Source organism: Acanthochromis polyacanthus, chromosome 24, assembly GCF_021347895.1.
Source record: "Acanthochromis polyacanthus isolate Apoly-LR-REF ecotype Palm Island chromosome 24, KAUST_Apoly_ChrSc, whole genome shotgun sequence".
Lineage (NCBI taxonomy): Eukaryota > Metazoa > Chordata > Actinopteri > Pomacentridae > Acanthochromis > Acanthochromis polyacanthus.
Genome location: NC_067136.1, coordinates 835536 through 859101, shown reverse-complemented (window position 1 = coordinate 859101; position 23566 = coordinate 835536). Strand labels below are relative to the sequence as shown.

General features: G+C 39.8%; 1 protein-coding gene and 3 long non-coding RNA genes across 6 annotated transcripts; 2 read left to right on the top strand and 2 right to left on the bottom strand.

Moving 5' to 3' along the window:
• The first annotated feature begins 1053 nt into the window (after window positions 1-1053).
• Window positions 1054-8561, top strand: LOC127532631 (uncharacterized). Of its 2 annotated transcripts, none has more exons than XR_007940155.1 (4): window positions 1054-1098; window positions 6261-6452; window positions 7750-7971; window positions 8494-8561. It is a non-coding gene; the product is annotated as an uncharacterized LOC127532631 (long non-coding RNA). The 2 variants fall into 2 exon arrangements; XR_007940154.1 differs by having other exon boundaries at window positions 1058-1170.
• Window positions 8562-9100: 539 nt separating this feature from the next.
• Window positions 9101-11739, bottom strand: LOC127532627 (uncharacterized). Of its 2 annotated transcripts, none has more exons than XR_007940151.1 (3): window positions 11627-11739; window positions 10622-10716; window positions 9101-9320 (listed from the first exon to the last, which is right to left on the bottom strand). It is a non-coding gene; the product is annotated as an uncharacterized LOC127532627 (long non-coding RNA). The 2 variants fall into 2 exon arrangements; XR_007940150.1 differs by lacking the exon at window positions 9101-9320 and adding an exon at window positions 9854-10060.
• A 629-nt stretch (window positions 11740-12368) lies between these two features.
• Window positions 12369-14056, top strand: LOC127532641 (uncharacterized). Its single transcript, XR_007940170.1, has 2 exons — window positions 12369-12430; window positions 13966-14056. It is a non-coding gene; the product is annotated as an uncharacterized LOC127532641 (long non-coding RNA).
• A 1540-nt stretch (window positions 14057-15596) lies between these two features.
• Window positions 15597-22774, bottom strand: LOC127532604 (uncharacterized). Its single transcript, XM_051944574.1, has 5 exons — window positions 22729-22774; window positions 18241-19767; window positions 17996-18151; window positions 17560-17649; window positions 15597-16519 (listed from the first exon to the last, which is right to left on the bottom strand). Exon 2 carries the CDS (start codon window positions 19748-19750, stop codon window positions 18362-18364), a length of 1389 nt encoding a protein of 462 aa, XP_051800534.1. The 5' UTR covers window positions 19751-19767; window positions 22729-22774; the 3' UTR covers window positions 15597-16519; window positions 17560-17649; window positions 17996-18151; window positions 18241-18361.
• Between the last annotated feature and the right edge of the window lie 792 nt (window positions 22775-23566).

Genomic DNA, 23566 nt, shown 5'->3' with positions numbered 1-23566 from the left:
ATGTCGTGTAAGGTGGGCGGGGTTGCTCAGGTAGGCGGGACCTCCGGTTGACCCCGCTCCCAGCATGGCTAAGCTGTTGCCCCCCAGTTTATTTGCAAACAACACAATCGCACCAACACTCATGAGTGGGGGGGTGGGGTGATGGGGCTGGGGGCTGGGGTCCTGTGCCCTCGGAGGGGCGGCCGCGGTGGGCCTGCCCTGCTGAAAAATTCAGAGAAACCATCAGGCATATTCGATTGGTTTCTAATGGTTCCTGATGGTTTGTAATGGTTTCTAATGGGTAGTCATGCTTTCCTAATGGTCAGTTCGTTTTTCTAATGGGAATATATTTTTTCCCACACAAATCTACAGGACTTTTACTAATAGTTCCTCCAGGAGTCTAATGGTTCCTACAGGAGTCTAATGGTTCCTACAGGTGTTTTTATACCAGTCTAATGGTTCCTACAGGAGTCTAATGGTTCCTACAGGAGTCTAAAGGTTCCTACAGGTGTTTTTATACCAGTCTAATGGTTCCTACAGGAGTCTAATGGTTCCTACAGGAGTCTAAAGGTTCCTACAGGTGTTTTTATACCAGTCTAATAGTCACTATACAATGGTCTAGTGGTCACTGCAGGGTGTGTTCTCTAATGGTTCCTATTGTGATGGGGGAACACAGATGTCATACCCTTCTTTAGCGATCACGTCTTAGCTTTAATATTTATAAAATATAATATATATTCCATGATCACCTTTGGCTTTTTGGCAATTGAATTTGTGATTAAATCATATTTGGTCTCTTGTAATAAAATCTTTGTTCATGACTCATCTAAGAGGAGGAAAAAGAAAAGAAAACGATAGAGGCACTAACTACAAGAGAAATGCAGGTCTTTTATTGACAAACATACACACACAAAACAACACTTTCATTTCATTTTATTAGTATGTATTATTATTCATGTATCATTTCATAGTATCATAGTATCGCTGGAAAGCAAATCTTGTTCCGAAATCACGCCAAAACCGGTGTTTTAGCACGAGCTATCGCGCGATTTCGGAACGAGATTTGCTTTCCAGTGTCCTGAGATTTGGATACAGACCACAACAAACAGCGATCGCCAAGTAATGTGGAGGTTTTCGTTCACTTCTCATCTCTACTATGTTATGGGACACTCGTTGAGACTATCCGAGCCGGTCAGTGTGGGGGAAAAAAAGCACGTTAGGGCGGACTTTGATGCGGGGGGGCAAGTTGCCCCATATTTTTCGCTAGCTGAGCTGCTAGCTGAGCTGCTAAGCCATAGACATATATACATAGATGTCTCATTGACTGCGGCCGCCTACTCCAGCGATGTGCCTGCAGTGCCGCCATCTTGGATCGGGGCCACTCGCTCCAACAATGCATCACTTCCATAGAGGAATGATGTGCTTATACAATTAAAGTTGTCATAAATCGCTCAATTCTCAAGCAATTTTGACGGAGTTTGCTTGTAACAAACGCCAGACATGCTAGATAGATAGACAGATAGACAGACAGATATAAAAAAAACAACAAAAAAAACAAACAAACAGAAAATGTTCAGATGTGCTCAGGTTTTTTATTAACTTTACATTTACGGCTTTACATTGCATTGGAGTACAATTATTATTTTTGTATTATTGTACTACTGCTGTATTACTGTTATTGCTATTCATTTAATTACGTGTCATTATATTCCTATAATATTGTATGATTATTGTTTATTATTTTTATATTACAGTTACTGGTATTATTATTATGATTATTATTATTATTACTACTACTACTCTTATAATTACTCTTACTATTATTATTGCTATTATTACTCTTATTTTTTATCGTTATTATTATTATTACTGTTATTATTACTACTATTACTATTATATCACGTGTATAAATCACATTCTTTGGGAAAGCTTAAAAAGTAGCCAGAGATAAGAATTGTCTAAAACAAAATAATTCCATCATAAATCAGGGCTATTATTAGATCTATCAGATGCTGTATTCTAACCCACCAGTTACTGCAGTAAGTCTGTTTTTTTTCTTTGTAACAGGCTGATGCTAGGAACACTAGATTCATAACATCGAATTTTAAACAAAAAAATGTCTCAGATCAGTTATTTCACCGGTAATCAGCTGTGTAATACACAGGATGATGTAGAGAGCTGTTAGATCATGGGTAGAAGCCAGACACGGAGCTGATGGGGTTCTATCCGTCTTGTCAGCGTTTATTTCACTCTAGCTATGACAACCTGCTAACATTATTCCTTACATACATCTTACATGTGAAAAGTAATCCCACATGCTCTTGTTTCCTTACAGCGCTCATTAGAGCATCCATAGGCTGAACAGAAGTCCGGCATCTTTAAATAACTATGCTGGAGTCAGAGGGAGACAGTGTGTAGCTTAAGTGTTAAGTGGCAAAACCAGCATAGTAAAAAAATATCCGAGCAGCTTATACAGTAGCCAAACCTGTGACATTTCTAAAAATCAAACAGTTTGGCAATCGGTTCAAAATTCAGCGAATAATTCCACTTTGAGATTCAGCAGTACCTCTTGTCTCCATAGATGTTGTAGCGATATTGCCTTATTAAACGTTAATTTAATAAGTCTGCACTCGTTGATAGTTTATTAATCGGGGCACCACCCAGTCTATTTACTGGGAAATTATTAATCAATCTTAATAAAAATATTATTAATAGATTGAATATTTTGATTAGTTAATCAGTCTAATATCTGAATGTCGAGAATCCTCGAAAAACATTGACCCCAGTCAACACATATAAACGCAAAAGAGACTGTAATTTTGGTCTAAATGAACGATATTTATTAACCAATATAATGATAAACACAGGGATTAATACAGTGACAAATATGGAATGAATAAATGCTGTGGGTGTATGTGTGTGTGTGTGTGTGCGTGGTGTAGGTTCGTGTGAGTGTGTAGGTTATTTATGTTTGCATTTCTAATCTGAGATTATGGCACTGAGTAATCAGACCGTGAAAAACAAATATCGAGGAGTTTAACAATTTGGAATATGAACGACGGTAAGTGATCAAACGGAGTGATTAATATTAAATCAAGCTATTATTTTTGATATCAACCATTAGTTTAGATCACACGTCAGCTGGTCTTACTTTGCGTTGGAGAAGAGGGATCACACGAAGCTCAGAGACTGGGACGGGTTGCTGTGGCAACGGCACTCGTTGGTTTCGAGAGTCGGCTCGGGAGCTGCGCTGTTTGGCTGCTATGGCAACGCTTCGTCGTCCTGTCTACTTCGAATCCCGTGTGTCCCACGGGGGTCTGGCTTGACCCGGTTCGTCTGGTGGTCAGCTGGCGGTGGCGAGGGCTGGAACAGCCGGCGTTCTTCTGGGTCGACTGGTCAAAAATAATGATTTCGACGGCTGAGGCTCACGTTCTATTTCGGCCGGTCAGGTATAGGTGAGGGCCGAACAGACTGGAACTCTTCAGCGGGGAATGATAAAGCGACGGAACAGAATCGAATTGGTTCCTATCAAAAATAAATCGCAGATAAAACAAAATTGTAGATCTGGTTGTTGGAGATGAGCAAAAATATCTATTCTGAGCAAAAAGAAAAATTGAATAAGTTGTGGTTAACAGAGAGCCAGCCTCTATAACCTCGAAGTTTGAAATGTGGAAAAAGAACAAACAGGGCGCGCCTAAAGAAAAAGGAAGATTCGCTTAGCGTAGTTTAAGATCGTAAGAGTCGAAAAAGGCGAAAGAGAGCGAACAAAGAAACGTGAAGCTTCTTATAGTTTTGGCTAGAGGAGGAGGGTACCTAGGAGTTTAGGCGCGAGTCTGACACTCTGGGGGTCCCCCTCCCTGTGGGCTCCGGATGGGAGATTAGAGCCGATCAGATAGTGAATTAAAATATTAAAGCGCGCAAACAAAACGATCTGTTTACTCTGTCATAATCCAGGACACTACTTTTAACACAACCAAAGTGTATAACACGATAGAATATGCTAGCTACTAAAATATGTGAGTTATTTGTTTAATCATAGGTTTGTGTACTCTAATGATTATGTGGGTCACAGTGTACATAAGACAACATGGTGTACATAAGGAGGTAAAGAAACAATTTCCAACTCTTTTCGACCTGTATAAAACACAATTTTATGATTAATTTCAGTGAAATCCTTGATAATGTCATGGCATTCCGATGTCAATAGGGGGCAATGTTGAACTGTGGAAGAAATGGGTTAGGCAGACAATAAACTTTCAGAATTAATATCTCAGGACAGAAATATGCTAGAGACGTCGGAGTTGGACTAACATGTATAACAACTTAATATTTCAACTTTGATATCTTCAAAATCACAAACAAATTTCAGAAGCATGATTTTAGAAAGAGTGTCCTTCTGAGCAACAAACAGGCTGAGTGTCTTTTTGCAGAGGTGATAAGCAGGTCCTTAGATATTTATGACCCTCGGTATCTGGTCGAGAGGGAGGGAGACTGCATGGCGTCTGTGAAGATGAGTTCAGTTAATCAAAGGATAGGAACCAAAAGGGAATAAACAGTCCTTTAGATGCAAATTTAGGAAGGTGTGAAACATTTGTGTCCCCTTCCACTTCTCTGCAAGGGGTCTTAGTGTCTTCTGTGAAGGTAGGAATACAAGAAACATGCAAATATAACAATCCATGTGAGAGTCTGAAAAAGGGGGGTTTCTCCTAGTCAGATCACAGGTCACCGTAAATGAATTTTACGAGGCTTTTGGTGAAAGGTGCAGATGTCTCTGAAGTCATAAAAATCCACTTTGGGGCTCTTAGTTTGTTTGTTTAAGCTTTCTGAGAGGGGAGAATTTTGTTTTTCCTGTGAGATGATGTTCCTGTGGAATGTCTGGGGCCTCTTGAAGCTGGATGTTGACTACAGATGTCTACACACCGCTGCCTCCGCTGACCCCGGTCCAAGATGGCGGCGCTGTAAGCACGTCTCTCGACAGCCTATGAGGCGTCTATGTATATATGTCTGTGTGCTAAGCTGCCTGCCTGGCTAAATACTGGAGCTATGTCGAAAATTAATTCCTCCATCACTCACATGTATGAAATGACATGAAAACAGACCCCAGGTTGAAAATAAACAAAGTTCCCCTTTAAGGCGAAGTGCGTCTGAAGTGATTTTTTATTTTTTATTTTCTATGTTAGTATTTTTTGAATGTCAGTGCTGGCCAATCATGTTCTACTGTAACATCATGTTATACTGTAACATGATTGGCCAGCGCTATCGTCATGGCATAGTTCTGACCAACCGGGTTGAGCCCTCATAGAAGACGGGAGCTGGCGGTCTTTCATTTCCATTGCAAGGAAAGCTTGGTAAGTCGAAAATATATGAATGATATTCAAGTCAACGTGAGTCAAAAGCGTTAAACTTTAATGTTATGATATACATGTTCAAGTCAAGTGAGTATGTGCAGCCAACACATTGGAAAGCTAGCGCCGTTACAGCTAACGTTGGTAAATATGGCTAATTAGCTAACTTGTTACCCGCCTTTTTTTAAGGCCTCCTTTAAATCTGAACAACTGTACAGCGCACTGTGTTTCGCACTTAGGGGTGGATACTGAAATGAGGTATTAAACGGCTGAATTAATGAAGACCGGAGTACTAATAAGCTCCAACATTTAAGTTTTAATGTAATTTATATACTGCAGCGCCCATAAAATACACACTTGCTGAGGAGGTCGGCAAGTTTCTTTTACTGTTTACTGTGTTGATTTTCTTCATCAGCACGATGTTTTATAAAATCAACCCAAAACCCAAATTCACTGCTGCATGTGGAGGAGACTTGTTGTTAATGACGGATTTTATAAAAAGAAAACACCTAACGTGATGTAAATGACATGGACACCAACCATTATAAGATAATACAACCTTATAAGGAGGCCTTTATATTAAACACCAAAGTGTGTTTCTGTCAGAAACTGTCAGATCTTCTCAGAGCAAAGTGAACTGGTGAAGGAGGGGAGGAGGGCAGATCATCACTAATCAATCTTGGTCCTGTCGGACTGCTAAAATAATAAAAAATAAGAATGCTCAAACGATGTTCAAACGAATACATGTCTTTAGATTTATTAGATTTATTTTAACAGTCATAATTATGGCTAACATACATGAAGACCTAAAATTCAGGATCCCAAAAACTAAAAGGTAACTGGTTATAAACTAACTCTCTTCATTGTTATTTTTCTCTTTCTGTCTAGTAGTAATTTTTATATGACAGAAAAAGTACTGATATTTATGTCTTTCAGGTTTGAAAATGTATGCATATGTGCGATACATTGCTGACAATGTCCGCAAGACTGTGTCCACAAAAGAATCCGAAAATTTCCATCCCCGAAATCTGGATGACTTCAATGCCAAGAAGCGGTATAAAACCCTCTGGAGAAGGACCCCAGAGGAAAGCGGCTCTTATTATTATGGGCAAATTTTAAAATTGGCAGGTAAAAATTCATTATGGCCTTACAAATGTTGCATCTTTGTCATGTTAGTCTTGATGAATTAAAGAGGACATGAAACAGTCAACTAAGTTGTGATAGTTTACTAAATGGACTTCCCCTCTAATTAACTATTATACATTAAACATAATAAATGTAAGCATTCAAGAGAGAAAAAAGAAGCTCTGTTTTAGATTTCGTAGTAAGTAAAAAATAAAGACAATGAGATGTTATTGGCTGAAAAGAACGCCAAAATCCAAAAATTACAGCACAAAAATAAGGAACTTTCTGAAGAGCTCAAGACAATACGAAGAGCAGCTCCTCAGTACCCCAGGTTTCTTCTCAAGTTGTTTTTCTTATTAGATTAAGGGGCTGTGTCCACCAAACACGCTTTTTATTAGTGCTCTCTCTTCAGAATGCCACAGTTGCTAGGTTACAAAATGAGTCCTTTCATATTTCCGTGTTCTCTCCAGTTGTGTTGCTGTCACTAACATATGCCTACTCCTTCTTTATTTTTATTGGTCAGTGTGAGAAAAGTGACATTGACGAGCATCACGCTGTTCCAAAAGTTGACCAGATTACAACTCATTACAACAAATAAAGTCAGCTCTGAGAGCATTATTTCTGCCAAGGGTGCTGAGCGCTGTGAGCACCAAACTACATAGGATCGGAATGTAAAGTAGATGCTCAGAGTTTGGTGGACATGGCCAATAAATTAGTGCTTTTGTGTTTGAGTGGCATGTGCAGCAGCTTTATTATCCAGCCTGTTTGTCTGAGTGTGAGAAGAATTGATGCAGTGCCTGTACTGTAGCGACAACCAAACTCAGAGTTCATACAGTGCTACTTACTGGGTGTGTTTATTTTTATACAGTGTAGAATGTTATTCATATTTTTTATTCTATCCTACAGGGATCCTGAAACAGTCTCTCCCCCAGTCTGGAGAAACAGGTCTGGAAGGACCTGATGTGATCACCCCAGAGCTGGATGAAGAAGGAAAAGTAACCATTTCACACACAGTTTTGGTTTGATAATGTCTTTCAAAGGGATGTAGTATACCATTTGAAAGATTGATCATTATTAATAGGGTTGTACGGGGTCACGGTAATACCGTTTAATAACGTTGTTAAAAAATGTTGATGGTATTAACAATGCTGTCGGTGTCATCATGGTTTGGTGCGCCGTCACATACTGTAATGTTGCTGGCTACAGATTTCTGTCGTAGGCCTTAAGGTGTGGAGGCTGACATGACATTTGGCCGGAGTTCTCCTTTCAGTCTCGGGTCTAACAGAACACTTGTTTTTAGTTTTATAGATCAAACTTGGCCCAGGAGTTTCCCTGAACAAGGAGAAATGGCAGAGGGTGCAGGAGGCCAAATCAAACTCCCAATTCTGCAAGTCGTTGGCAGTTTGCATTTGGGGCACAGAGGGACTGAGGGAGAGAAGCGTCACAGGGGCCAAATGAAACGTGGTCAAAGACTCTGTCCACAAGCGTCCCCTGACCCCAGAAAAAGTGTCTGTCATAAGAGGTAAGTACCTTATAACCCATTATACAACAGTTAGTTCCAGCTGAGTAATTTAACTGGATGAGAGGCATTCTGTGAGTGCTGATATACAGTACAACATCACTGGGACTTTTTACAGACCTGTCACTCCAGTGTACAGTCATCCTATTAACTGTTAATTAGCATTACAGGGAACCCCGACACGCAGCAGAGGGATTACAATCACCGGCTCAAAATACATGATCTGAACTCATTTTATTGATCAAAAAACTGCATGCGGGGACCCGTGGCCATAGTGTCATATTGTCTGGGCTTGCTGCGGCGCTGTGTACGGAAGCCTGTGAGGGCGCACAGAGAAACAGAGGGAACATCAATAAAAATAGACTTTTAAAAATTATGAATGAATTGAGAATTGTAAAGGATAATAATCCCGACTCTTATATGAATGGATTTTTTTCTCCTAGCCCTACCTCTTTTTTCTTTTAAATTGATTTCTCACAGCAGCTTCATAGTTTGCTAAGTCAAATACTTTGTCTTTGGTGACAGACTGCCTGAGGGACCGGCTTCAGAAGATGGGCGATCCAAAGGAGGCCATTGAACAGCAGCTGGCCCTACCCAGCGGGCATCTGATGTCAATGCAACATCAAGTTGATGTCATTCATTGATGTCAAAATTACATTCTGATTTGGTCAAAAACGTAAATCAACATGATGTCAAACTTTGACATGAATTTGATTGATGTCAAATTTCAGCCAAATAATGATCAAATTAATGTTATTTTGATATTGCTTCAATGTTAAGATTCCTTTATCTTTCAGTCAAATATTGATATTGACATAATTTTGACGTTGTTTCAATGCGATTCTTTAAACTTTCGGCCATATGATACTGATGTTATTTTGACATAATTTCAATCTAGTATTGAAAGAATTGTCTTACTCTTAGTCTCATGAAACTGACTAAAGGATCTCTGTCAGGATTTAAAGATGATGAATTTCCTGTGATTCTAATACAAAGCAATACAAGACAAGACCCTTGCAGTTTTGCAGTATTACATGCACATAACCTTGTCTACATTGAGTGACAGTCCTTCATTTGCTTTTGCTACAGCACTTTCCACCTGGGAATATCTCTCAATGATCAAGCATACATGTATGAACAAAATAAGAACAATTTTATTTTCTATTTAGAGTACAAAACTCTTTCCAACATCAACAGATGTTTTCAACATTAACAGGCACTAACAGCTGCATTGGTGTCAGCAGTCTTTCGCCCACCACCACCTTTCCTGTCAGGTGCCGATCTAAGGTATGTCCCAATTCGGGACACAACAGCTGCCTCAGTTGCCCTAGGCTGTGTCCTTAGAATGGCTTCTGAAAAAAGGAAATATTGCAAGTGTTAAATAAATTGAGTTTTTTGATTGAGGATTAAACAGAATGCCTGTCTTGTTTATAATGCACTGGTGGAAACCCAGTGCATTATATAGTACATACACTGCTCAAAAAATTAAAGGAACACTTTTTAATCTAAGTATTGCATCAAATCAATGAAACATGTGGGATACTGATCTGGTCAAGTAAGTAACTGAGGGGCTTTTTAGTCAGTTGCAGCTGCTTTGGTGTTCATAAAATTAACAACAGATGCACGAGAGGGGTAACAATGAGACACCCCCCAAAACAGGAAAGAGTTTACAGGTGCAGTGGTCCTGGATTCCTTCTGGTGTAGACAATGTCCAGTCTTATGTGGTAAGAGAACTCATGCAGTTCCTGGAGGATCAAATCAAATCAAACTTTATTTATATAGCACTTTTCATCCATTTAAAATGCAACACAAAGTGCTTCACAAAATAAAAGAATAAAACAACAGAGAGAATAAAAAACATAGTAAAACCAACTATTATATGAAGGAACTGATACCATTAGCTGGCCCCCATGCTCACCTGACCTGAATCCAATAGAACACCTTTGGAACATTATGTTTTGTTCCATCAGACACCATCAGGTTGCTCCTCAGACTGTCCAGGAGCTCAGTGATGCTCTGGTCCAGTTCTGGGAGGAGATACCCCAGGACACCATCCATCGTCTCATTCAGAGCTTGTCCCGGCATCGTCAGTCTGCATACAAGCACATGGAGGCCATACAAACTACTGAATACCATTCCGAGTTGCTGCCAAGGAATTTCAGAAAGATGGACCAGCCTGCCACATCAGTTTTTCACTTTGATTTTGGGGTGTCTTGAATTTAGCCCTCCTGGGGGGTTGATCATTTTCATTCCCATCAAACAATGTGGCACTTTTCATTCCTAACACATTATCCAGTCGATATTGATGCTCATATCCAGTTTGGTTTTCCCCGTATTGAAATATGATGTGTTTTCAAAGTGTTCCGTTAATTTTTTTGAGCAGAGTATATTATATATACTACATAATGTGTTACGCTGCATTATGTAATAATGTAATAAATTTTCAGTGTATAATGTATTAACGCCACATTTTGTAACATATATTACATATTGCGTTCAAGATTTTTATTACAAAATGCAGCAGATTGTTACAAAATGCGGCGTTATTACATCATACAGTGAAAATTTATTACATTATTACATAATGCAGCTTAACAAAGCCTGCAATACAACTTATTTCAACAGGTGATGCACAAAAAGAGATTCTACTTACCAATCATGACCTTGCAAACGGTCATTCCTCTAAAGGTAACCTTGCCATTGCCACCATCCATACTGAGCCCTGCCATGATTTTGTTTGCGAGGACTCTGTTGAACACATACACATCGAGGTTATTAGCAGACCTTCCAACCATGGCGAAATATTTTGAGTACCACTTAATCTCTCACACGCACGCGCAAACACGCACGCACACAACACACACACACACACACACTCAATGACTCGGTCCGACAGAAACGAAGCGCGCTCTACAGTACCCGGACTCACAGAAAATGCGCCCTTCCATGTACAAATTAGCTTAAAAGCAGCCTGTTATCACCGTTAACAGTTAACCATAACTGTTTTTCGTTTTACGACACAACCTTTAACATTGAACAATCATCACGTCTAAGACAGAAACCAATAAGCGCGCTCTCCAATACCCGAGCTGCGGTGTGGCTGTCAGACGCGACAGAGGAACGCACATCACCTCCGCCAAATTACGGGTTGACAGTTAAATGCGCGCGTTTAATTGTCATTACATCTGTACATAAAAGGTTTATGGAACTTACAGTAATACGCATTTCGCCAGTCGGCTAACGTCTGCCCCCGGAGAGTCGCCCTCAATCTATCCCCTTCTATCTAGCAGCTCGGCTGCAGCTCCGTGTGTGTGTGTGAGGGGGAGGGGGGCCATTGCCGCCCGCCGTCGGTAAAACACGTCCAGACATACCTAGCAGGCCTCGCTAGTAAAAACGAAGCACTGCATAGACACGAAGTTTAATATTGCCATTCTTTATGATCTTACGTGGCTGTAAATAACATGACCAACAATGCGAGATACCAGTCTTAGCTAGCTTACCAGTCCATGTTTTTGAAAGTAACCTGGTTAACGGTCTTAGCTAGCTGCAGCACAAACAACCCAGACGGTCTGTAAAGTAGTTGTCTGTTCTTCCGCTAAACATAAATGAGCACACAAATACGCACATTGCCCCCGGAAACACAAATTTAAGGTCTTACCTTGTTTAATGAAGTTATCTTACACAGGTCTTCTTACACACAGGTCGGTCTTCCCTTGCGAAGCGAGGGAATTGTGGAATGGCGGACAGCGAACTTCTTCAGACTGAATTGATGTGACGTCACATGGTCACGTGACACCCAGAAACTCTGGTATTATCACTCAAGTCAAAGTAATGGTTTTAAGTGTGTCCAGAGGGCCTGCAACTTGCTTTGATACAAGTGAAAACAGCTACTGAAAACCACAAATTTTCATTGGACCAATATAAATATGTACTTTGAATGAATTACACTGATGTTTTACTTTTTTCAGTGTATGTTCATGTGAATTTAAATGCAGTATTTTCCATCTATAGAAAAAAAGAATCAAATCCACCACCAACTGTATCCAGTTACTGGCCATTCACTTTTTTTGGTCCCATGGGGCTCATGGAAATGGTCAGTTTGGACATGTTTTGTCAATTAAATATTTAGATTTCAATAGCTGCAGATTGACAGTCACCCCTAAAACAAGCCAAAAAGCACAAAAAAAAAAAAAAAAAAAAAGCATCAAGGAGCAACGTTGATTTGATGTCAAGTATTTTGATTGTCAATGTAATTGCGCAGTAAAATGATGTGGGATTGATCCCTTTGTAGGGCCTCTTTACCACAATAATGATCTCAAAGTCTCTTCAAGCTATTTATGGTAGTAGTCAAAATCTTGACTATTTCTAAACATCAAATTGACTTCAAGGTGCCCGCTGGGTAGTTAGACGAGCCATATCAGAAAAGATTAGTGATATTAGGAAGAGGAGCCCTCAGACAGAGGTGAGTATTGTGTTCAAACTCTTGCTCTAGTTTTTCAGCAGCAGTGGTTAGGGACTTCAGGTCCAGAGCTTTTTTCAGTGTATTCAGAATACACACTGCAGTCCCTTGCTTTGTACTGGAACATTTGTAAATACTGAAAATCACACCACTCATTGAGTAGAGCTGTAACAGTTCACCTAACCTGTGGTTTGGTTCAAACCTCGGTTTCTGACTCACAGTTTAGTTCAAACCTCGGTTTTCAAAACTACTAAAGAAATGTTTTTAAACTTTTGAGACAAAATGTCTGGATTTTATGAAAGAAATGTTGCACTGCAATAAAGAACATGAACGTTATATTTAAGTGTAACACTTTTCGTACCAGATCACAATAAAAAAACTTCTCTTAATCTGTTAAAGCAGCACTGCTTGTGGCGGGATTCTTCACAAAAAATTGAGAATGGCAAAAACTGCGTTTTAACGTGCTTTATTTGGTGCTGAACAGTGCAGAAAAAGGTGCCAAAAAATATATGAATAAATATTTACAGTGAAAATGACCCAAAATGTTAAAAGTCCATCAGGAGTTAAAACCCAACTTTTAACCAAAAAAACATGTTACCCCTTTAATTTCTGCATTACTCAGACAGAGCCCATGTTACCTCCTGTGTTACCAGCAGCAGACTGACTTGTGGAGCGGGGACGCTCCCTATATACCCTGCTGGCTCCTCCCGGGATACACCCCCAAAACAGAAAACTGAAGAAAACTCCATTTCTACAAGTAAATGGGTGATATGCTATGCCTGCACAATTTCCACATTTATAACAGGAACCACCAGCCCCAAACCCCTTCATATAAAGCCTTAAACCCATCAGAAAAACCTTTAATTGCTAAGGTGCGCCTCTTTTGAAATCACATGACCCGCTGGGCGCATGAGAACGGGATATTTAATCTATGGGAGCGGAAACATCTAGGTTTTGCCAGTGCGCACCCAGAGCGTGAGAGGAGAGGACGCAGAGCACAGAGTCTCACAACATGGAAGGTGAGTGTGGAAATTAGTGTATTTAAGATGGAAATGACCAACGTTTCTAAGTGTGCACCCTTAGACACGATGGAAAATGCGCTAATTAAATGGCATGAAACGAGCATATTGTTGGTGTTTGTGGAAAATGAATTTGGCGCCGCGTAGTACGCCGAGGGGGAGACAGGCTCTCCCGGCCTGTCTATACTTAGAGATGGACTCGCTCCATCACAAGAGCATTTTACTTTGGTCCACTTTAGCGGCCACCAATGGTCTTTCGGGTGCGTTGGAGAGGCCATTCTCTCTGTTACAGCACCAAGCTCCACAGAACAGACTTGGAAGAGAATATTTGAAGGTTCAAAGGTTCTGCAGTGTTGCTTTAGCTATCCAGGAATACAAAAAAAAGTGGATGGGAAAATAGGACCAGGGTGGATAAAACCATACTTCCCATATAGTATTGAAATGTTCTTGAAATTGCTGTGTCACTTGAATGAGGCTGTGGCTAAAATATTTTTAAAAAAAAATTCTGTTTCTCTCTAGGGAAAGCAGTAAACTGCTGCTGTCGACGCCACATACTTCTTTGCCAAAGTTGTTGGTTGGTTTAAAAATAAATAAAAATGACAAACTGCAATGAGTTGTCACACCCCATATGTCCTGTTCCCAATTCGGAGGGGAAATATCCGAATACATACACAATTACACACATGCATAGATGTCTCTGGTGCCCAGTGTTAAGATATTTTTGTTGCAGCAATAGGTTTCAGTAAGTTTTAGTTTTCAATGGGACCAGTTTTCTAATGGTTTTACATCCTGATGGCACCATTAGGTTCCTAATGGTTTGACATCCTGATGGCACCAGTACATTCCTAATGGTTTTACATCCTAATGGGTAGAGTTGCTCCATCAAGGGTATTTCACGATTCGATTTGATTTCGATTATAGGAGCCTCGATTCCTCGATTATGCCGATTCTAAAATTTGTTGAATCGATTCAATTATTGCTGCCCACATTTTTCGATTATTGCGCTTTTTTTGTGCTTTTCCATTTAAGATTAATTTTGTCTTCACCGGATGCTACATTTGTAAATAAATAGCCTATCAATTAACTCAGAATTAATCTAAACCTTCACTCGTGAAATAAATGTCAAGATTTATGAAGCATTTGACTCGTCATAATAATGACTTTCAAAGACACAAAGCATTCAGACTAATGTTTTGATTGTGTAAATAAAAACCCAAAATAATCAGCTATCAAAATAATCAATATATCAGAAAACATTTCTGATATATTGATTATGTTGATACTCCATACATGATTTATATATGTAGTATGATTTTCTCTGATATATAACTTTTACCTATTATATATATATATATATATATATATATATATATATATATATATATATATATATATTTGAATGATGTTGATACTCATCTCTGATTTATATATATTTATCTTCTCTGATATATAACTTCTATCTATTGTTTTATATAGAAATATGTGTTCATTAGTCAGTATTTTGTTTATATATGTATATATATATTGTAATCATATATTGTCTCTTCAAATTATTAAAATAATTGACTTTACTGCCATTATCTGCTTCTCTAACATATATTAGTGTGTGTGTGTTTACAGTGTTTGCAAAATACCTGTCTACAGTCGAGCTTAATATCAGAATATTCTATTACTGTTAATCCCGCTATGAATATTAAAATACGCCGAACCATTTGTCCTGTATCATAGCTACATGTACACTCAAAAAAAATCTGTCATTTGAACACAATTCAATTGCGTGAAGTTTTTCCACGCAATATATATATGTAGCTCCAACTCAAACAAAGTGCATTATAGGGAAGTAATGTTTTACAATTAGACCAACTCAATTTCATGACATTTAGCAAGATAAAATACATACATTAAATAAGTCAAATAGAATTTCATTTGTCCAACTCAAACTAAAATGAGTTTAATGTGTTGGTGCAACTCATTTCTATCCAACAGAATAATTAGTATTTTTAATATTATAGTGGTTATAATAACTCTAATCATTAAATATAATGATTATAATAATTCTAATAATACATTATAAAATACACTGAATAAAAAAACACGATACAATTTTGGTGCCTTCATTTTTTATTGTTTGAGATGAGGCGACCCTTTTATTTTAGCTTCTCTTTTTAACTCTTATAGGTGAGAGCATATGAACTTTCTGTACATTTTGTGTGTACAGTATGTATTACAGATTCACAATTTCTGAAACACGTAAAACTTCTTTCCCCTTTAAAAATCATTAAGAGCAATAAAAAGTGCATCCAGAACAAGGGGGTTGCTTACACTTTTCAAACATCAAAACAACTGATCTGACAAGGTCAAGGTCAATTATCTGCCGTCAACATGAGATGACCCTTTTATTTTAGTTTTTCTTGTATATTTCAGGTGACAGCATGGCAACTTTTTGTACATTTCTGTGTATAGTATGTATCACAGATTCACAATTTCTGAAACATGTAAAACTTCTTTCCCCTTTAAAAATCATTCAGAGCAATGAAACGTGCATCCAGAACAACAAGGGGGTTGCTTACACTTTTCAAACATAAAAACCTGCTCTGACGAGGTCAAGGTCAATTATCTGCCATGAGATGACCCTTTCATTTATTTTAGCTTTAAGATGAGAACATATTAACTTTTTGTACTTTTTGTTTATGTGTGCTGTATCTCAGATACACAACTTTTTTACAAAACAAGAAATCAAAAGATCCGGATTGGTGCTGATCTATTTTGCAAACAACTTGATTTTCAGCTGTTCTACCTTGCAACTGAGCTTGTGTGCATCCAAATTCATTATGATTTTTTGGATGAACTCAAAGGTGTACTTAAATTTGTCTGGGTAGCTCAAGTCCAAAGCATAAATCAGCCCAAACAGCATGATAAAGGCGAGAATGACACTGTCGACGTTGTTCAAAACATTTACACCTTCAATGATGATGCCGACATCCAGTGGCTCCCCAAAGTCATCTCTCCCAGCTGCGTAGATTCCAATGACTTCCTCCAGGTCTGTCCTGGCATTCTCAGCATCATTTGAGTCCTACAAAACACATACACACAATATTATAAACAAAATACTTTGCTGTGGGGGTGGCACAAATTAACTATCTTGTTACGCCATCGTAGGACAATTTATATGATATTCAGTGATTGCCAAATGTGTAAATTGATGAAGACACAAAAGCAGCAATTGATATAGATCTGATTCTATGTGCTAACTCAAATTGCTGGACTACAAATCTAAACGTTCCCTGCCAAAGACGTCTTTTGCTTTGCTCTCAATTTGGAGGACAAAAAAGTGTTGTGATCAGTCAAGAGGACAATAAAGACACTAACAATCATAGGGAGGTGCTTCAGCAGCAGCAGCGGGTAACGTTGAAGAGCTAGGTGGTCAGCACCAGAGCGCATGCTTTCAGTGCTGCAGCCCAGCTCATCTGACCAATCTGGATCACTTGGTTTAATCAGGTGAATAGAGGCCAGAGCTGAGGATGGAGCCTCATCCCCAGACGAGCCAGAATAAAAAGACGATGGATATGACAGAGGTAAGAACCAGCCTGCTATAGAGCAAACTTGTATCGCTTTGATCTATCAGTTTACTGGTTATATGATCCAGCATAAAGAAAGGAAAACTTTTTTTCTCTATCACAAAGCAACAATAGTTGACACAACAATAGTCAGTGCATGAATCCTGCAGACTCTGCAGTTCGATGTTCGTTCCTTGCAGAGGAAATACTTTTATAGCAACAGGGGAGGAGGTGGGGCTTCAAGGTGAACCGTTGCTGACATCAGTTCCCACCCAACCTACGTCAGTTACCACCAAGTGCAAGGCATGGCTATGACGATGTTCAATTCAGATGTAATAGCCACGTTTCAACCTGAAGAGGGCGCTCCATATGCAGTTTTTGAACACAAAATGCCAATTTAAAACTATTTGCACTTAAATGTTATATATTATATATATATGTATATAATATTTTGACCCGAACCAATCATATGCACTACTAAAGACACAGATGAAACACTTCTCAGCAGGAAAAAAAATAAGGTTTCAGGGTTTGGTTATTCTTTAAACTAGCTTACCAAATACTCCTTGAAGAGCAAGTCAGGGTTCTCACCGAGGTACAGCATCAGGCACTTCAAGATGCGCTCCCTCTTTGTGTTTATGTGACACTAAAGTGAAGAAAAATAAAAAGAGAAAATAGTAAATAATACATAACCCCTAAATGCAGCCCCACAGAAGATATGTCCAGATATGTGAGGAGGTGCATCGACTTCTGTCTTCAGCGCCCAGTGTTTTGACAGCGAGACAGAATACAAAAGAATATCAGTCACACCACTGGTTTACACAGCCATTGGTGTAAGTGTATGAATGGAATGCAAACAATGTAAAGCGTTTTGGATGAGAGCACCAAATAAGCAGGTCATATGAGATGTGTGCATATGTTCAACTAAGCGGATATGGACATTACAGTAAACATCTCATCACAGTGAAAGATTGTGAAGCCATCTGACTAACCAAATCTGTGTCAGCAAGGATGTCCTTCATTTTCTTCCCCTTCTGTCCGCCTTTGCCTTGGAATATCTGGAGGAGACTGTTTGAGAAGTGGTCCCACTCTGAGAGGAATTTTGATTGTAGGGGCTTGGTAGTTATTCTCATGAACTCCGCATTTACCTGAAAAACATTAGTATTTTTAATTACCATAAAAGGACGAAGAATTATCCAAAAATACATTTTGCAAATGAACATACAGACTAACTTACTTCACACTGCCGGAACAGTGCAGGCCATCTCTCCTTGAATTCTCCCACCATGGGTCTTTGGTCAACTACTTCTAAACGTCTGTGGGAGAAGGTGGTATTCATTTTTGCCTTTATTACTGCTTCATTGTCCCTTTTTTTTTATTTCTGATACCAAAGCGATTCTCTCTTTTTCCAAGCTTGCTGTTGTTTCGCCTTTTGGGGGAAGAGGAATGTAGTTTACCTCTGCTTTTCTTGGTTTCTTGATTTTTGCAGCAGGTTTGCCTTTTCCTTCTCTTTTATGCTTCAGTGAATTAATTCTGATTTCAGGATGCCCGAGTCGCCCCAGCTTCGTCCGATAGTTTTGCATTTTAAACTTCAATGATGTTTTCCATCCCCCAAAACCATCTGTGGCTCCCATCTGTGCCAAACAAGGATGGGCCCTTATCAAAGCTCCAGCTACCTCTTCCCACTGGTAGTCTTTAGGGTATTTGGTGTACTTCATAATTTCCTGGGCTAAGCCTTCCAGGATCACTCTTTTCAGATTCAAGCCAGGGGTGAAGTATGTGCCATTTGATTCAAATTCTGCATTCTTCTGCTGCAGCTCATATTCAGCATCATACGTAAACTTTGGAATAACAAAAACTTTTGGCCAAGTGGACAATCCTGAGACCGAAACTTCGGGGGATGAATGTGGGGTGGATGTGCACCATGTATCATCACAGCAGGATGAGGCTAAAGATGAAGGAGAACTTCCACCAGATGCCATGTAGGAGGGGGTTGAGGTCCCAGCGGGTGGCATGTAGGTGGCTGTGGAAGTCCCAGAGGATGGCATGTAGGTGGCTGTGGAAGTCCCAGCAGATGGCATGTAGGCGGCTGTAGAAGTCCCAGCGGGTGGCATGTAGGCGGCTGTAGAAGTCCCAGCGGGTGGCATGTAGGCGGCTGTAGAAGTCCCAGCGGGTGGCATGTAGGCGGCTGCAGAAGTCCCAGCGGGTGGCATGTAGGCGGCTGTAGAAGTCCCAGCGGGTGGCATGTAGGCGGCTGTAGAAGTCCCAGCGGGTGGCATGTAGGCGGCTGTAGAAGTCCCAGCGGGTGGCATGTAGGCGGCTGTAGAAGTCCCAGCGGGTGGCATGGCTGTCGAGGTACCAGGTTGGTAGGTGGTGGTTGATGTATCAGCATCTGGGTCAACTGACTGTACCATGACGTATGTGGTTGAGGACTCTGTAGGTGGTTGGTAGGTGGGGGTTGAGGTACCAGTGGGTGGGTCTACTGGGTATAGTGTGATGTTGCCAGAATCAAAGAGAGGAGTGTATATTATTTTCAATGTGCCCCTATCTTCAAGTTCAGAGACTGAATCCAAGTTCATGAACTCATTGAACATAGGATCCATGTCTTGCAGCCGGAAGTCATCTGGCAACTGGAAGAATGTCTTTATTATGGCATGGAGTTCCGACACTGTTGCTGGAAATCCAGACTCCAGTGGCAATTTTCTAGAGTCAGACTCCTCTTCAAAGATGATCCGCAGCACCACCATTATGGAACTCTTTCAGTCTAGAGGAGAAACATGAAAAGACAAGAAAAACATTCAGGAATTATTTCAACAGTGAATCGTAAAACAAGACTTAAAGGCATAGTTCAAGATTTTCTTAAAATTGCCCTATCGCTGTGATCCCCGTATTGATATGGGGAGGTACATTCACTTTTACATGCTCCAGCTGCGCTGCTCTGGTGACAGTGGGCACAGATGAGTAAAAGTGACTGTACCCTCCCATATCAATACAGGGATTACAGCGATAGGGCAATTTTAAGAAAATCTTGAACTATGCCTTTAACATAAATCTAGAATTCATTTTCAGAATCATGCTCAGGTCTAGATTGGTGAACGGTGTCACTACCTTCCTACCTCCAACAATGATGTATCTTTTCAACACAACCATGCGCAGACCTCCAACTATGTACTCCACAAGGGGATAGGGATCTTCCAATTCCCGAAGCTCAATCAGGGCAACTTCTGTAGTTGATGAGGCAGACAACTCAAAAGCACGATAATGCTCTCTATACCAGGCACATTGACCTTTCAGTAGGAAACACAGCCTCTCTTTAAGAAAGCACAGTTGAATTATCTTGTGAAATTTAGGCAGGCCATCTTCAGAGCCGTGTACAATAAGCATGCCCTCCCTGTAATTTATGCCACTGCAAGTCACATTTTTTGCAATATGAATCTCAGTCACATCTGGGTACCTCTGCTTCAGTGCAGACACTACTCCCTCATTAAGAACATCAACAGGCATGATTGAGACATTCGTGACCTCCAATGATGACTTCTTTAGACTGGAGTGTGTGTGATAGGCAAGCATGAACTGGTGTTTGATAGCAAGTGAATGAGCTATATTCTTGAAGCAATTTGTATGATGAGCCACCTGCTTGAAAAAGCTATGTTTAGCCTCAAATCTCATGGTCCACAGTAGAACTAGAGGTCCAAAGCAACGGATCAGATGTGGATAGTGCTCCAAGTAGTGATGTTTTGGTAGTAGTTTGACTTGTGGAAAGAGTTCAAGGTAGCGCTGTTTATGATCATAGATCAAAGACTCAAGATACACAATAGTTTCTTCTGTGTGTACAGGGGCTACAACCAACTCCACTATGTCTTTAAGATCTAGAATCAACAGCCATGCAGGCTCATCTTCTGGTACAATCTGTCCGATCACAAAGGGAAGTAATCTTAGCAAGGTCCAATTTTCATGCGCATTGCCACCTATGGTGTTGCGAGATGAAAAAGATTTTGGTAAAGAGTGAGGCTGATTGGTTTTGTCCCCCCATCGGTATGGAAATGTCTTGATCAAAGTGTTAAGGCCATCAAGTGTGAAATACCTTTTGGAGAACAATGAACTAATACAGCGTGCAAGTTCAACTGGAACTACACCCTCAAACAGATCATGCACAATGTCAGGGGGATAACCAGTGCTGACATGAAAATGTGACAGGTGATCTGTTAACACACACTGTTGTTTGACACCACAGCAAGTGGCTGCATTCTCCAGAGCCGACTTGACATGCAAGTCATGGATCTCTCTGGTTCTCAGCTGGAAAGCACCTGACCTGACATCATTATTCTTAAATTCTGATTTATCTCCAGTACAAAACCGGCATACTGGCCCGCTATTAAAACTCTCAACAAAACCAGCCACCCCATGGGCTCCAAGATTGTCAGCAATTACATTTTGGACAGACCCTTTAACAAACTGACCAAGCTGAGAAATGAACACACCATCCTCTTCCAATATGCGCAAGTCTTGCAAGAGTGGCTCCAACACCTTTGGATAGCCGTAGTCTTTGACATCATCTGATTTGCACAGGGCAGCTAAATAGATTGAGGTTAAGGCTGAATGAGAACCTGGTGGCAAATTGCCCAAAACCCAGTACACCCCACAGAGTTTATGCTTCTTGCGAGATGTCCCAAGAGGGTTACATATCTCAAAATCGTCAACATACAGATTAATTGCTATTTTCAAGCCTTCAGAGAGAAATCAATTTTGTTTATAGTACTCACCATCTTTCACAGTTCTGTACTCTTTGGCACAAGCCAATGACTCATTCTTGAGATGGCTTAGAACACCGTCATGAGACAGTAAATGTTGTAAAGATGGCAATATAGGGATATACTGAAAAGTCCTATTGTCCTTGGCATCTAAAATCCACTCAACTGGCTTCACAACACCAAAATGGGAGGTATAGTAGTGTTCACGTTTGTATGAAGTAGAAAGAGAGCTATCCTTTTGAATAGCTGCAGCCAATGGATTAGATTTACACAGGGCATTGGAAAGCTCAGACACTAACGACTCTTCAACCTGTAATTCGTGCCTTTGGAACACATCATGAACAATAGCTTTTGTGTCAGGCAAAGATGCTGTACTTAGTATGTAGTGAATTTCAGAAAGAACCTCATCAATCACAGACTTTGGCGTATGAACAATATTCTCCAACTTTAATAAAATGCATGCCATTTTCTCCTCAATGGAATTTGGAAGTTCTAATTCTGCAGCATTCTCACAACTCTCACATTCATCATCTATAGCCGCAGTCTCTGATACCCTATCAGCAGTACTGTCAGACTGATGCAACTGAGTGCTTGTACTCACAACATTGTCTTTGAAGTCGTTGACTGACTGTTGCTTGTGTTTTCTATTTTTATGTGTGTAGTATGTACTATATACATTGGTTTCTTTTGTGCAACCTTTAAACACACATGGAACTGTCTCATCACGCCTGAGATTTATATGTTGGAAAAAAGCCTTTTCTGTTCCTAGTTCCCGGCATGGGCACACAGGACACTGGAATGTAATCACCTCTACTGGCTTTGGGGTTTGCTGTTTAGGATGACTTCTGTATGTATGATTTAGTAGCTGTTTCCACGTATTATATGTACATGGACAATGTGAGTAAGGACATGGATAACGAACACTGCCCCTAAAATGGCCATGAGCCTGCCTAAAATGTTTCAACAGTAAGTACCTGGTATCGGCCACAGCGCTGCACTCTTTGCACTGCCACATTAACCTAAAAATGAGATAAAGAATATTAGCAAATATTATGGAACTAAATGGCAATAATAGATCAGCTTGTACCAGCATTACTTACTTACCCTCCTTCTGGCTTGGAATGCAAATACAAAACTGCAAAAGATAATATCAAGAAGAAATGCATGTTATTTGATAGCATCGTATTTTTAGACTACAAGAAATGTGAATGCCCACAACAATCCCAAAATATAGGCAGTGGTAGAAAGAGTACTGAAAATCTGTACTCAAGTACAAGTACTGTTACATTGTTAAAATATTACTCAATTACAAGTAAAAGTACAGTACTGGTATTAGAAAAATACATCAGAAAAAGTACAGAGTATTCATCAAAAAAACTACTCTGAGTATTAGTTATTTTTAACCAGTGATGTCAGCTTCACCTCTCCAGATCAGGGCTCTAAATTTTGTGTATTTTGCTTTGCCAATACTTAAAACACTAATAATTAATCAATAATAACGGATAAGATACAAAATATGTCTTTTCCCCCTCATTGTGATTGGTTGTCTTGTTTGTTTTTTTTGGCTTTTGTGTCTTTTTTCTCAGTTTTTATTTGTCTATTCAGCAAATGTCTCAGGCACACAAACAACCAAATGAGATGATGGGTGCTACGACTATTGATTAAATATCCATGAAAACATTTTTTAGCTCAGAATCAAACAAAAATCAATTGGGGGGGGGGGGGGGGGGGGTAGAAATTAAATACAAATGACCAAAACCAGCCGATCAACGTCCTCAGACAGATAAAGGGTCTGGATATTAATGAAAATTG

Coding starts and splice junctions, on each gene's coding strand:
- LOC127532604 (XM_051944574.1), bottom strand. CDS start 19,750: ATGGTGGTGCTGCGGATCATCTTTGAAGAGGAGTCTGACTCTAGAAAA.